General features: G+C 35.8%; 1 protein-coding gene across 4 annotated transcripts in view; it reads left to right on the plus strand.

The window, feature by feature from the left end:
• Positions 1–15,953, plus strand: part of LOC150102608 (signal-induced proliferation-associated 1-like protein 2) — a 485,410-nt gene that overhangs the window by 424,340 nt on the left and 45,117 nt on the right. For all 4 annotated transcript variants that reach the window (XM_090398858.1, XM_090398862.1, XM_090398859.1 and 1 more), the window contains one exon: positions 2,938–3,176. In XM_090398858.1, the coding sequence (XP_090254984.1) occupies positions 2,938–3,176 (239 nt within the window). The remainder of the gene's footprint in view (positions 1–2,937; positions 3,177–15,953) is intronic.

The following is a 15,953-nucleotide window of genomic DNA, read 5'->3' on the forward strand; positions in this document are numbered from 1 at the left end:
AATCTGTTAAATCAATAAATTTTTTTTTTTTTTTTTTTTTGTCTGTACGGTTAGCCTAGTGGCTGTGCACTTCACAACCATATGCCTGGGGAAGGAGTGTCCTAGGTTCGATTCTCGTCGGTAACGTGAAGAGCTGAAGAATCTTCCTCAGCCATGATAAGGCAAGGACTAGATTTTAATTCGGAATTCCCAGTCAGTTCTCTCTTATCCTTTGAAGGAATATGGGAAAGTCTCCTTCAAGTTTTGTGACTCTGACCCTTAAAATGATCCTCCTATTTTTCCATAACTCCATGAATTAGCGTTTCCCATATTTATATAAGTTTCACATCCATATTTATTTAAATCAAGTTGGTTTTTAAGTGCAGCTGGAATTTCGAGGGGAAAAAAAAAATACACCCTTCATTTTTGAACTTGCTGTAATAGTTTTTTGCATGGGTAATATTCAAGGCATGGTCATTTAGATATGATTGTTTGTAGTCATGATTATACTCTTCTTCTGCCAAGCAGATCATGGCTGATCTTCTAGTCTGTCCATAGTAAGTCAACCTGCAGGAACAAGCCCCCCCCCCCCCCCCCCCCACACACACACACCAAGTACCAAGAGAGGAAGGATTTGGGCCCTGAGGAAAGCAGATAAGTGCAACCAATTTTGAAAATGTACTTGAAGATAGTTCAGTTTTTTAATTTTCACTTTTATTTCTGATGTTCCACATGCATAGGGAATAGTGGCTGCATAACTATATAATCTTTATGTAGAGAAGATCAAGGATATGTTTACCTTTCTTTTCACATTTTCTGTTTAACTGACCATAACCATCTAAGATTAGCCCTGCTTACACTTTCCTGAAAGCAAACATTGTTAAATTCTTTCTTCATTTTTAATGTAATGCTATCACTGATACATCTATTCACTTAAGTAATTTTTCTCACATTCAGTCCATTTCTATCCTGCCTCTGAGATCCATAAGTTAATAATAGTTTGAACACTGTCTTGTATAAAACTAGTTTGTGTTTTCACTAATTTCTCTCTTACTCAATATAAATTTATTCAGTAGACTTCCCCATCATACCAGATCAGATTATTCTATTGTCTATTTCCATATTTAATTTGACATCTTCACAAGAAAATTGACCTAAATAGTTTCTAGGTTTTACTTCTCAGAGAGGGTGTTCTCCATCCTGAATGGAAACATCTGTAAGTGTTATCCATTCAGGATGCAGCTCATGTTTTAGTGGTCATGCCCTCATTGCATATGGTATCTTTAAGGCATCAGTTCCTGTTTTTCTAGTTTGTTTTTTAATTTTTTTTTATTGCTGATTTCCTTGCCAAATTCATTATAGCAATTGTTTAATTAGTAAAACAAGGTGTGGTCACCGAAACTGTGATTTCAGCCAGACTGTTCATTTGTACTTTTTAACGGACTCTACTCCACAAGTCCATTCTTCCATAAATCTGACTCTAAGACTTGTACTGCATTTATTTATGGGCATAATATCATCTGAATAGAGTTTAGAGGCTGAAATTAACATCTTCAATTTTGTTATCAGATTTAATTATACTTTCATTCATAGTGTAATACTTATGGATGATGAACAAAAGTAGAGCTAGTGTGCACCCTTGTCTTACACCTGATTTTACATAAAACTCTCTTCCTGTATCTTCTTCAGTTGTCATTGCTGACTTAAATATAGACTATGTATTGTTTAATTTTGCATTCTGTTTACACCATAAAATTATAATATTTTGAATAGCTTTTCTCTGTTACAATACTTCCTTTCAGATCAGGAATACCACTTCTTGCAGTTTCAGAATAGCTGGCACTGCATTAGATAGTGTACTTGATCCGAAACTGTGATTTCAGCCAGACTGTTCATTTGTACTTTTTAACGGACTCTACTCCACAAGTCCATTCTCCCATAAATGCAAAGATGAAAAACATACATATACCTAGTCTGTTAAACATACCCCTTCCCCCGGCATGCATGCATGCACGTGCACACACACACACACACATATCGCTACCAAACATGAGTGTTGGGCATGGACTGATGATTCTGTTTCTCAGTTTGCATGATAACAGTCTGTGAATGCAAAACATCTAGCACTGAAGAAAAGTAAAAATAAATCCAAAAATGAATCATAAGAACATCTGTAGGTGAAATTTTAGGAAGCAGTATCATTCATAAAGTGCTCTGTGACAGTTGACATACTGTCAACTGTCACAGAGCACTTTATGAATGTCACAAAGAAAGATGGATAAAAGCTGCCATGATATCAACTACAACAACTTAATATGTTGTTATGTATAAACATTTCCTCTGTTTAAAGATTTGTTCCATTGCATATGGTATCTTTAAGGCATCAGTTCCAGTTTTATATCTGTTTTTGCATGCACAGTTCTCTATATAAAACTGAAATTGTAAAAAAAAAAAAAAAAAAAAAAAAAAAAAAAAAGTTGGATAAATGACTGTAATGCATGATGCTGACTTAATTAAACCATTGTGGCTATTCTGCCTGGTTTGTGCAAATAGGTAGCATCATGTTTCAGTTAATTAGTCATGCATTTAAATCCTATGGCATACATGGATATTTATGATGTCTTTAGGTGGTAAAAGGATTTCATTATGTGATACCATCACCGTGCTTATTGGAAGTCTAGAGCAGTTTAAAAACATTTCCATGTGGTTTTGAGAGCAGAATTTATGCGTTTACAGTATTAATACTAATGTACTATAGGTTTACAGCCTTTTATGGATGATATTCTCATTTAATAAAAAACGAGAGAGATAGAGAGAAGAAGAAGATAGGTTATACTTCTTGGACATAAGCAGCATTTAAAAAAAGTAAGATATGATATTGCAGATAGTTAGTATTATAATGTTTGATAATTCATACTAATGCTTTCATGTTCACTTTTATCACTATGTTATTTTCAGGAATTGACATCCTCTCACCATGATTCAGAAACTGGATCACAAACTCAGCATTCAACTCCATATTCTTCATTGGAACGAAGTAATGCAGGAGGTGGAATGACAACCATTTCTTCAGATTCCTCCCTTGATACAGGACAACACTCAGATGTGATATTGACAAAAGCCCACCCAGCTCAAGTAATCTGCTCTGAACCATCATCTCCAGCTCCAGTTGAGGCTAGGCTTTCTCGTGATGAAAGGTATGCTGGGTTTGACTGATCTATGTGGCTACTATGAAGAATGTGTCTCTTTGTTGGGTTTATTTTATATCCTCAAAAACATTTGAACTTTTAAAGGTTAATTGCAGACATAATTTTAACAGAAGTTTGTCATTTTCAACTTGTGCAGGAGATGACTGTACAAGTTGTCATCTCCTGCACATCTTTTGACTTTCAGCTGAATATGTGAGGTCGTCACTCTGAAGAGATGGCACTGTATTTGCTTAAGCTTGGGTCAAATACCATCACTGGTTGCATGGTACTAACACAAAGACAAGTGGCATTTTTAGTAGTTACCTGCTATCAAAGAGTGAATTCTGTCACTTTCTTTTTTTTTTTTAATTAAAAAAGCAGTAGCCATAGATATTAATCTTTCTGTAACTATTGGTCAGCATATAAAAAGTAACAAAACTACTTTAAGACAACATTTTATTTAAGAAGTGGCTGGTTATGCCTGTTTTGCTTGCATGGAAATGCCTTTCTCTCTCTCTCTCTCTCTCTCTCTCTCTCTCTCTCTCTCTATATATATATATATATATATATATATATATATATATAATATCAGTTAACTTTGAGTCTTCACCTGCACTCTAGACAGCACTGACGTGATTATAGATCCTTCGTTAAATGTTAATCTTATTTACAGAGCTGAGCCATGTGCTATGATATGGATGAGTTCAATTAAAACTAAAATTAAGAGAATTTTAAAATACAAAAAATTGTAAAATTTCAATAAATAAAATGATTGAATGATATTGTATTATATTAAAGAAGAGAGAGAGAGGAGATAAAGGGCATGCCATTTATGAGGACAAAACTCCAATATCTTGACAATAGACGGTCATTCCGTTTAAGTTTGGACAGTGTAGCACTTTCTTTAAATAACCGCTGAAACCTCAACTGGCACCAATGTAAAAGGTGTGTATTGGATCAGAGGATATTGTGATCACTGTACACTTAATGCTGAGCAAGGGCAGATTTTTCAGGTTTATTGTTGACATTGCAGCTATCTCAAAAGTAATTACAAAGATCCTGAAAATATATAGTTTACTCCCTACATTATTCCTCATCAATAAAATCTCCTCATGGTTACCATCCATGAAAGATAAGTAGTGCCCTCTCTTCTTCCCCTGGTATTTATCAGGTTCAGTGTAAATACTTCTGCTCATACTTTGAACAAACAGGACATATTGTTGGAAATGAGTACAAGAACAACAATCTTGTGTATGTCTAATAATTGTTTAAAAAACAACAATATTTTGTGAATTGTATCTTATGCCCAATAAAAACTATCACTTTGAGTTCACCACTATATTCATCATTGTCATAGTTCAGGTACTTATGAAACAAAGTTTTCATAAGATTCCTTCATATGGATAAGATATGCTGTTACCGGAAAATAGTGATATTTATTGTCATTATTACAAAGTGTGGCCTTCAAAACTAAGTTTCAGTGCAAACAGACACTATTCATTCCCATTCTCATGCTTTCTTTCATGTTAGGTACAGTGGCCTGTCATGGGCAAGTAACTTCTTGGAAATCTAATTAATGCTCTGATTGGAAGTTAATCCTATCTGCCTAGTATATTATGGCTGTCGGTTGAATGCATTCTGCTTTCCAGTTTGCTTGTTTAGCCTCTGTAGCTTAGACAGCATAGATGAAGCCCTTTGGTTGGAAAGACCTACCGTTGGTTGGTTTGTACCCCATCTAGAAATGATAAACTTTTATCAGGGCTTTTCAACTGGAGGAGTTAGCTGGTCTCATACAAAGGTGGCATAGTTTTCCTTCCTGGAAGCATCCCACAACCAGGCAAACCTGCCAATAGAAAATCAGTAATTTTTGGACAAAGAATACCTATAGGCATTGGGCTGATCATCTTATCCTTGAATTGCAGATATGAAATCCAAGGATGCTTGGAAAGTAATGGACTCTTAAGTGCTGGTTAGCACTACTGATGACGATGATGACATTGAGTTTACTTGTTTTATGGGATGAAGCCAACTTTCCTGAAGGAGAAAAAATGCTGTCACTTCCATATGATACCTGCTAACTCATCTTTAGTTGAAAAGCCCTGAAATATCTTTTTCGCATCCTAAACAGGATGGGAAGAATGAAGACGAACTAAATCTTTACAACTAAACAATCTTTCCAACCTAGATACAATAGCAGATCTACCTGTTTGGCCAAAATGTGATAATCCACACTGGCAAGGAATTTAATACATTCCAGAATTCATATTGATGGTCATTACTTAAGTCAGCATCTCCCAAACTATGTTCCGCGGAAAGTGAATAAGTGTTCCATGAAAAATTATCAAAATTAACATGAGCCTGGAATGATTTTAAATGCTGCGACAAGTTCAAACATATTTGAAAATCAGACGGTCCTCACATTGCATGTAGATTGTGCTATTAAGGACAGTGCACGCTGGCCTTGACTCAGCTGCTGGATGACAGCTGCCTACGGCTGTCGACACCTCCGAGCTCAAGTGAAGTACGGAAGTATCTATTCTAGGAAACGTGTGGTCGTAAGCAAGGCCAATGCAATGCTCTGTGGCCCGGCACACCTGTAGTGTGTGCTGTTGCATTTTTGCGATGCGACACAGGCTGCTGCAGCGATAGTGTGTGTGTGCTTAGCTTTACACTGAATATAAGACTGACGATACTCTACTATAACCAAGGTGTTCCATTAAAAGTTCAGGATTTGTGAAGTGTTCCATCATAGGAAAAGTTTGAGAAACCCTGACTTAAGTGATGAGTCTCCAAGTAGTGAAGAAGCTGGTTGTTGATAACCTTCTTCATCACTTGTGGGAACATTGGGATGGTAGTTAAATGGCTGACTTTTGTCTCCCTTTTTAGGTATAGATTTGATTAAGGCCCTTATGTGCTGTTGAACGGGTGTTAATTCTGGGGCACACGTTTTGAGGACAAATGGTGGAATGCCATTTGGACCAGGAGCCGTATTAGTATGAAGATTAATCAGGGTTTCCCTGATGTTCTGCAGAGGCGTGCAGTAGACTGCTGAAGCAGCCAATTGATGTTTTGTTAGAAATAATAGTTTGCTCTTTGTATGTGGTGGTCGTGGAACAGATCATTCAGGTTAGAATTAAGGCTGCTAGTGTTGTGATGTACACGTTTTAATTTATTTATATTTGTTTATTTCATGAATGACTGTTTTTGCAATTTTTTGTTTTACGTTTGTTTTGTTTGCTGAGAAAGTTTTTTTGTTCCACAGTGTTATCAAAATCATTTATGGTGAGTTCAAAGGGAATGGATGTGCAATATATGATCTGCCCAAATAGGAGCTGCCATCTCACCTCTCCTCCCTAATTCCACTCTCACCTCCACATGGTGAACCCTGGAAACCAATCAGAGTGGGAAGTAGTTAAGTACTCAGGAGGAAGAGAAAAGGGAGACTAGGCTAAGTTTTGGAGGTCTTAAGGTGGCAGCCTCACCACTAGACTGGACTGCAGATGGCTGGTAACCAAGTTAAATATTTTCTTATTCTAGAGTCTCAGGATAGAAGAAATTGAAGTCATTTGTAAAAACAAAGGCTAAAAAATTAAAATAAACAAGAATGTCTGGAATGTTACTAGCTGGAAAGTTGGAAGTATTCAACACAAATAACAAGTAGAAGTATCAGATCAGCAGTAATAGTAAAACTAAAGGAAACAACAGAATGGTTCAGATGAAACAGATAATTACATCTATATTTACAGTGGAGTCAAAAATGAAGTGCAAAAGCAGAAATAATAATTTTTATTTATAAATCAACTTTTTTAAACAAGTCGCACATTATAAATACTGTAGCTAGAGAATTCTGGATCTAAAATTACAAATAAACCAAAATGATCTCTATTAATGATAAGAGATTTCAGTTTGTACAAATATAGGAACAAGTGAAGCCACATGTAGAAATGAATATAGAGTTGGAGATTTTTCTATATATAATAAATTAAAAATTATTAACGACTTTTTCAGGCATAAAGATATAAATTCACTTGTAAAACAAGAGACCTAAAAAGTATAATAGAATATATAATTGCTAATAAGAAAACAGCTAATAAGCAAAAGGTATTCAGAGGTGCAGAAATAGAATTGTATCATATCTATTATAAGAAGGAAAATTGAACCCCTGTCCCCCTTCCCAAGATGGTTTAAAATTAACCAAAGCAAAGAAAAACCCTAGAATCTTTTACAGTTCAGCTCTTGGATAACAAAATTATTCATTATATATATTTACAAAGAATAAATTAAAAAGGAGCAAATAAACAGAAATGATAATATAGAAGTAAAATGGAATAATTTGAAAATCCCATTTAAGTATAGAAACAAAATATCTTGGATAAGAAGTAAAGAAAAGTGGAATAAGAAACTGGGATGAGAACATTCTAGCAATAATTAAGGATGAGAAAGAAGCATATAAACAGTGGCTTTTGCTTTCACACTTACTTTGTGTTTGCTTACTTTGTACTTCCACACACTCAGTGTAGAAGCACAAGGTAACTATAAAATTATTGGAAGCAGAAATTGATTAAAAAAAAAAAAAAAACAGAATAGAGAAATATTGGATAACATCATAGCAAAATGAAAGAGATCTTATATCAAAGAGGCTAAATGCATACAAAATTTTAAGAAACATGAGTAAGGAGGTAAAAGAATAAGTTCAACTTGAACTAATCAAAGAGAAAATCTGGCAAGATAGTATTGAAATAATATTGCAGTTTTTTTTTTTTTTTTTTTGTTTAATATGCTTGTGTGATGGATTGAGTTACTACAATTCAAGAGAACCATGTATATTTCCCCATGTACATCGCTGGCCTGGTTGGCCGAGTGGTTAGCGTATCCGCTCTCCAGCCAAAACAGCTGTGGGTTCGAATCCCACCGTGGACATGGATATTTGTGATTGTCTGTGGAAATACCAGTTGTAGTGATGGGTGGTAGATGGCGTTGGTGTAGTTGCAGTTAGTGGATTGAGTGGTGGAGACTGAGAGTTGTAGAGCAGGTGCCCTCCCTCGATGAGGCTTTGAACTCCCTGGAGGGGTAACATAATAATAATAATATTTGTATTAAAGTAGATATTTCTAGATATTGTTGGTATGGTGCCAATGCATAGAATAGTAACAACCAAGATATCTTGGTTGCTACTAAGTATTTTGAGAGCAAGTGCCAGTTGAATGGAAAGAGCAAAATGTGATAGTGATGATGTCACTATTCACAGAGGTCTGTGACATGTTAATGTCAATGATTAGAAGGAAATAGCATGCATATTTGAGAGCGAGACATACATGAGACAAAGCATTAAACTGAAAGACTGGCAAGAGATTAGTAGAGCTGAGATGATGAAATAGCAAGGTCAGAAAGATCATATGAATAAATGAGAGAAAGAGTAAGGAGAAAAAAAATTTTTTATAGTGATTCTCTAATAAGTGGAATACTTAATCAAAGCATGACTAAATCTTCTTTCTGAAAGAATATTGGAAGAAGCGAAAAAGAAGAGTGAGATTGTCTAGTGACATTCTAAGATAGAAGTAAACTGCCTTGGGGTGCCCATTGTCCACCTCCTCTATGAGGAGGAGGACAATGATTACAAATAGAATTTGTAAACATAGACTGGCTTTCATGGAAGAACTCCAATAATGTTGATGGGCTACACTTAAATAGATTCAGAGTTAAGTGTCGAGAGAGAGAGCATTTTTCACTGAGTGTGTGAAAGCACAAAGTCAGGAAAAAAGCTATTAGGTGGGTACAAAGTGAGTGTTGTGTGAGAATGACCAAAATATGTGGAATTTAGTCTCTTAAGCAACAATATCAATATGGATAGTCAATGCAAAGTGTAAAGAGGATGTCTGAGGTGGGGGGGGGGGGTGTTACTTTATGTGTACTAATAGTCAAAGTATCACTAATAAGAGGGATGAATTTTTCTGTTGGTTAGTGCAACCTCGCCAAAAGGTATATACATTAGACTTGGCTGGCAGCAGATGATGTAGTTGCAAGGAGAGAATGTAAAGGATTTAGTATTTTTCAAGAAGGTTAGAGAAAATTGATGATAGCAGACAAATTGCAGCCAAAAACAGGAGATAGGCATGTGGATGGCACTTCATTTTAGGCAATCTTGTGGGATATTGAAGCAAATGCCAACCTCGTTGGCCAAGTGGTTAGTGTATCTGCTCTCCAGCCAAAAGGCTGTGGGTTTGAATCCTGCTGTGGGCATTGATGTTTGTGATTGTCTGAAAATACTAGTGGTGGTGAATGGCAGTAGATGGCAATGGTGTGGTTGGCGAATTGAGTGTTGGAGACAGAGTTGTAGAGTAGGTGCCCTCCCTTGATGAGTTTTTGGACTTCCCAGAGGTGTCATGTAATAATAATAATAAGGACAAAATGTATAGTTGGTTGTGGTTGCTATCCAGGGTGCTACAGATAATATGGAAGGTATGCATTATCAAATTCACACAATGAGTGCAAGTCAAGTAATTAGTATGGGGGGACTTCAGCTACCATGACACAGATTGGAAGGAGGAAAGATTGTATGGCAGGAAGGAACTTTGATATGAGAGTATGGGATCTGGTTGCAGGATCAGATGTGTCCATAATCATCATCACACTGCCTCTGATTTGAAGAGTGAACATGTGATCTTGGCTTCAGGAGACAAACTAAAGCAATGCCATGGCATAAGAATATACAAGAGAAGGATGTTAACAGTGCATGGGAGATAGTCAAGGAGTATCTGAAGGAAGCAATATCAGACTTACGCCCCAGGGCAGTAGTATAAATCAGGTAGGAGTTAATGGGTGCTTAATATAATTAAGCAGGAGCAACAAAAAAGAAATTGTGAAGATTATATAAGGAGAAATGATCCACACACCCGCAATCATAGTCAAGAAAGGGAAAACGTCAGGGTAAGGAAGCCAAATTAGATTATGAAAAGCAATTAGCTGAGAAAACCAAAGGAAATCTCAAAGGGTTTTTTGTTATGTGGCAAGAAAAGGAAGAAGCTGATAAAATAGTTATCCCAAAATCATTAGCTTAATCAATTTGATGAGGGTTGAAGTTCAGAATGCATACTGTTAAGGTTGCCAAAGTAGCTCATGAGATAACTTGGGTTATTGAAGAACACACTAACAAACGTAAATGAGAAAGTTTCCTTTCTGTTTATAAGTAGGAGTGATAACTTCCATATCTCTGCTTATTATTGTGTTCTATGAGGCCTTAATATGCTCATATCTGAATTACCATGCTCAGGTCTGGTTATCTGAGTTTCTTCAGAATGAGAATCCGGAGTCAAGTGATTAAGATGATGTATGGTCTATGGAATGTTCTCATGATAATAGATTGAGGATTTCAGTGGCGGCCGGTGAAAATTTTAAGTGGGGGTGCTGCATATACAAAATAAAAAAATAATATTAAATTTAAAAAAAAATTATTTTTTCCCTAATCAGTAACCAATTTATTAATAAATAAATTTACATATTAAAAATATTTCACCCCCACCATGAACAAACACCAATAATAAAAGTTTCATATGGAATGTTCTCATGATAATAGATTGAGGATTTTAAGTGGGGGTGCTGCATATACAAAATAAAAAATAAAATATATTGGCGAGGCTAGCTGCAATTGGCGCGATAATTCTCACACTGCGTTAGGTCGCAGTGCATTTGTTTCATGTAATGATAATTGAAAAAATATAATTCTTTTCATATTTTCAACAGTGACACTCGTCATAATTCAGTCTTGTGTCTATAATAAATAAATAATTATATGTTATTTTAACAAATTAAAATAAGATTTACAAAAAATAGTTCACCCTCACCACAAACACGCACATTTCGTATCTCGCAAAAATAATGTGCGAAAGCATACGATGCACTGCCCAAAGGAGCATTGTCGGAATCGCTTGTAACATGCAATGAGAAGCACAAACGAATATCGGCGAGGCTAGCTGCAATTGGCCTAACGTGATAATTCTGACACTGCGTTAGATCGCAGTGCATTGGTTGTTAGTGCTTTGTGTGGCAGTAATTCAGAGGAGATACAATAGGTATGTGGTTAATTTAAGTTTCCCGCAGTGAATCTTTGGTATCCATGGCTATAATAATAAATTGAAACTGATATAATGCTGACTATCAGCTATACAGTGGAAGAAATAATAATAGAAAAAATCCACCAAGCAATACAGTAAGGTAAATCAGGGAAATCCCCTTGAGAAGATAATAAATATAGAACTCATTAAATATGCATAGTCAAGTGACTAGTAAAATTATATGACAGTATCTGGCAACAAGGAAAACTACCAGAAAGTTGGAATAATGTTGTCATTCTACTGTATAAAAAAAAAAAGCAATAAGTGTAACTGAAACTTATAAAGAAATAAGCCTTCTAAATACTGGTTATAAGCTATACACAAAAAGAGTAACTTCAAAACACAAATGATGTGTAGAAGATAAACTTTGTGAAGAATAAAAATGTCTTCCAAAAAGGATGATCATGTATTGACCCAACTTTTATATTAAAAATTGTAATGGAAAAGTATTGTAAATTCAGCTTAGAAACACACACATAGCATTTATAAATTACCCAAAAACATTTCACAAAAATTCATAAGTAAAAAACTGTGGATCACACTCAAGAAGTTAAACATTCTAGATCACTTGCTCTTAGAAATAATTAAATGTTCAAAACAAATAGCTGTAAGAATCGATGAAAAATTTAAAGAATGGTATCAATGATGACTGTTGTCACTAGTCTTATTTTTATATCTGTGTAGATGAAATAATAAAAACAAAATTGAAGAAAAGAATAGTTCTGTCATGCAGTTTTAAATGCTATTTAAAACTGCATGACAGAACTATACTTAATTCCCTTTTGTTTGCAGATGACCAAATATACATAACAAGAAGTGAAGGTAAATTCCAGCGATCAGTATTCTTAAACACAATTGCTCAAAATATTTGGAATGCAAATATCAGCAGACAGTAATCATGGCTTTTAAAACTGTCTCCAACAAGAAGTAAAATCATTATTGAAAACAAAATGCTGAAAGAAATTAACTACTTCAAATATCTCGGATGCACAATGATATACAAAAGAAGCTAATATTGATACCAAAATTTCAGGCTTAAAGGTGACAGAAGTGATCAATATTTTCACACCTAACCATGTTCAAAAGGGTACAACAATAAAAGTTTATGAAGTTCTGGCAAGACCTTCTCTAATAATGTATGGGAGTGAATTATGCACCAGAAAAACTGCAGAAGGAAAAATATTGAAACTGGAAAAATGAAAGCCACACAAAGAGTAGGCTATACATATTCTCAGGGACAAAAAAGAAGAAGAAAAAAAAGATGGAATGAGGCCTGTGCAGTCAACTCAACCTAAATTCCAAATGGATGATAGTGATAACTTACATGAACAAGTGTTAGGGAAGAGTAAAAGACCAGGGGCATTTGTGTGGGTTAAATGATTAGTAGGCATGCCTCCTACACATAGAGCACTCTTGTCCATTCCATTTCCTTGACAGTTCTCTTTCATACCACTATACTTGTACTGCCTCCAGGTGTATTCTGGCAGAATAAGTTGCAGTTGGACTGCTTCCTAGCAAGTTGGGAGGCCTCCTGATGCATTTGTTGTTGTTATGTTCCATTGAGTTGTTTTCGACTCCTGGTGAGACATACATTCTCCATTCAGATCTGTCCCTGGCCATATCTTTCAGAATTTCCAAGCGCATTCCAGTTGCTTCTTTAACTCCATTCACCCATCTAATTCTTGGTCTTCCTCTTCTCCTGCTTCCATCAACTTTAGCACGCATCATCATCTTCTCCATGCTGTCATTTGCTCGCATAATATGTCCGAAGTATGACAATTTTTGCTTGATGATCATAGCTTCGAGGGAGCAATCTGACTTTATTCTGTCTATCACTGATTTATTGGTTTGCTTTACAGTCCATGGTATTCTTAGTAAGCATCTCCAAACCCATAAATCAAATGCATCTATCTTCCTTCTTTCACATCCATACAATACCACAGGGAATACCATTGCTTTCACAATTCTGATTTTTGTTGCAAGGCTGATATCTTTAAAGCTCTTGCTTAAATTTGTCATTGCTTTCTTTCCGAGTAATAATAATCTTCTAACTTCTTCAGTACGATAATCATCTTGATCAATTCGGGATCCTAGGAGCACAAAATTGTTAACTACTTCCATTTTCTCCCCATCTACTTCAGAATCATTAAGTTCACGTGTTGCCATAACTTTTGTCTTTTTAGCACTTTCTTCTTTAACTTTCATAATAAGTTCCTCCAAATCTTCTTTGCATTCTGCTAGCAAGATGGTATCATCTGCATACCTCAAATTATTAATATTTCTTCCACCAATTTTAATTTCAACTGAAGACTCCTCCAGCCCTGCCATTCTTAAAATGTATTTGCTGTACAAGTTAAACAGGTACTGAGATAAAATACATCCTTGTCGCACCCTTTTACCTATTGTGAAATACTCAGTTTCTCCAAGATCTGTTCGGACAGTAGCTTCTTGTTTATAATAAAGATTCCTCAGAAGGCTAATGAAATGCTCTGGTACTTCCATTGTTCTTAACACATTCCACAGTTTCACATGATCTACAGAGTCAAAAGCCTTGCTATGGTCAAGGAAACAAAGGTAGACATTCTTTTGATATTCCTGTGCTCTTTCTATTGTTTCCTTGACTATAGCAAGGCTTTTGACTCTGTAGATCATGTGGAATGTGCAGAGGAACAAGAGATTTGATCTCTTGTTCCTCTGCCTTTTTGAAATCCTGCCTGTTCATGTGGCATTTCTCTTTTCATGAATGGTTCCAGTCTTTTCTGAATGATCTTAAATAAGACTTTACTTGCATGAGAAATCAGTGCTACAGTTCTGTAATTTTCACACTCTCTTGCATTGCTTTTCTTCAATAAAGGAAACTGATTTTTTCCATTTCCTAGGCCATTTAGTTGTGATCCAAATTCACTGACATAGAGCTGTTAAAATTTTAACTGCCACTTCTCCCAGAGCTTTGAGCAGCTCAATAGGTATTCCATCTCCTCCTGGTGCCTTCTTACTTGATAGCTGTTGCAGTGCCCACCTCACTTCACTCTTCAGTAGTACTGGAGAGTGAAGTGAGGTGGGTACTGCATGTGTATAATCCTGCTCTTCAAATTTTTCAGTAATTTTGGTGTACTTTCTGTACTGTCCTTATTTCAAAGAAAGATGTTTTTCCATCTTTCTTTGAGTCTGCAGCTTCTGTAAGATATCCTTTGTGTTTACTTTTCAATATTGTCAGCTTGGTACTAAACTTTCCTGTTAGCTCGCTGATCTTTTTAAAAAGATCTCTTCTTTTTCCTTTCTTGTTTTGGTCTTGTATTTGTTGGCATTCCTGGTTAAAGTATTTTCCCTTGTCTCTTCTGGCTTGTCGTCGAAACTCTGCATTCAAATGCCGTACTTCCTGCAAATTTCCTGTGGCCTTCATTTTCCTCCTTTCCTGAGCAGTTTTGATGGCATCTTCTGACAGCCATTTAAACTTTTTCTTACAAACTGTTGGAATATTCTTCTTTGCTTCTGTTTTAATTATATCTTTAATCTCTTCCCATAGTTCATCTGTTTCTTTTTCACACAAATTGAATGTGTTGAATTTGTTATGTATACTAATATTGTATTCAGCTGGTACATTTTCAAGATCATATCTGATCGACATTTGTGTTGTTTTCAGTTTCCGTAATTTCACATGTATCGTAGCCACTAATAACTCATGGTCTGTTCCACAGTCTGCACCTGAAAAGTCTTGACAGACTGAATTAAACTTCTCCATCTTCCTTGTCCAAGTATATAGTCAATTTGATTTCTGTATTGTTCATCAGGTGATATCTTCTTTTGTGTTGTTTAAAGCAGGTGTTAGTAACAAACAAAGAATTCTCTGCACAAAACTCAACTAGTCTCTTCCCTGCAGTGTTACAAATACCTAAACTAAAACGACCTGTTATTCCTTGTTCCTCAGTCTCTCCTACTTTTGCATTCCAATCTACGATAAGTAGCCATAAATCGCGCTTTGGTGTTGCATCTATCACTTCTTGTAACTTGCCGTAAAATTTTACAGTGTCTTCTAGTGCCTCTGTAGTTGGTGCATAAACCTCAATGATGGTCATATTCATTGGATGTCCACTCACTCTGAGAGAAATGATTCTGTCACTCACTGGATTATAACCTAATATATACCTAGCCATCTTTTTTCTGAGTAAGAAAGATACTCCATTTTTATGGCTTGTCTCATGTCCTGAGTAATACACCATATAGTCCCTTGACTGAAAATGGCCCATTCCTGTCCATCCAAGTTCACTTATTCCCAATATATCCAGCTTCTTGTGCTCCATTTCCATCTTTATTATTTCTAGCTTACCTTGGTTCATACTTCTAACATTCAAAGTTCCAATCCTGTGGTTTCTTGTGAAACAGGGAGCCTCCCTTTTCCAACCAGCAACAACATCCACGATCAAGCTTCCTTCCTTCCGGATTTGACCTAGACATAATCATAAAAACTAGTTCTACTTGTGGAAGCCCTCTGTTCTTTGTCAGTTGCATGTTGGATGACTTCAGGCCAAGGGGTCTTACCATCCAGCACCATATCGTACTTTCTCATTTTTGTCATATTCATAGAATGTTCTTGGCAAGGTACAGAGGTGGTTTGCCATTGCCTTCCTCTGGAATATTTTTCGACTTTCCAGTCTAGATCCTCACTGTTCTGTGA

The sequence above is a fragment of the Typopeltis vanoorti genome, chromosome 10, assembly GCF_054136105.1.
Source record: "Typopeltis vanoorti isolate ZY-2024b chromosome 10, IOZ_Tvanoo_1.0, whole genome shotgun sequence".
NCBI classification, from domain to species: domain Eukaryota; kingdom Metazoa; phylum Arthropoda; class Arachnida; order Uropygi; family Thelyphonidae; genus Typopeltis; species Typopeltis vanoorti.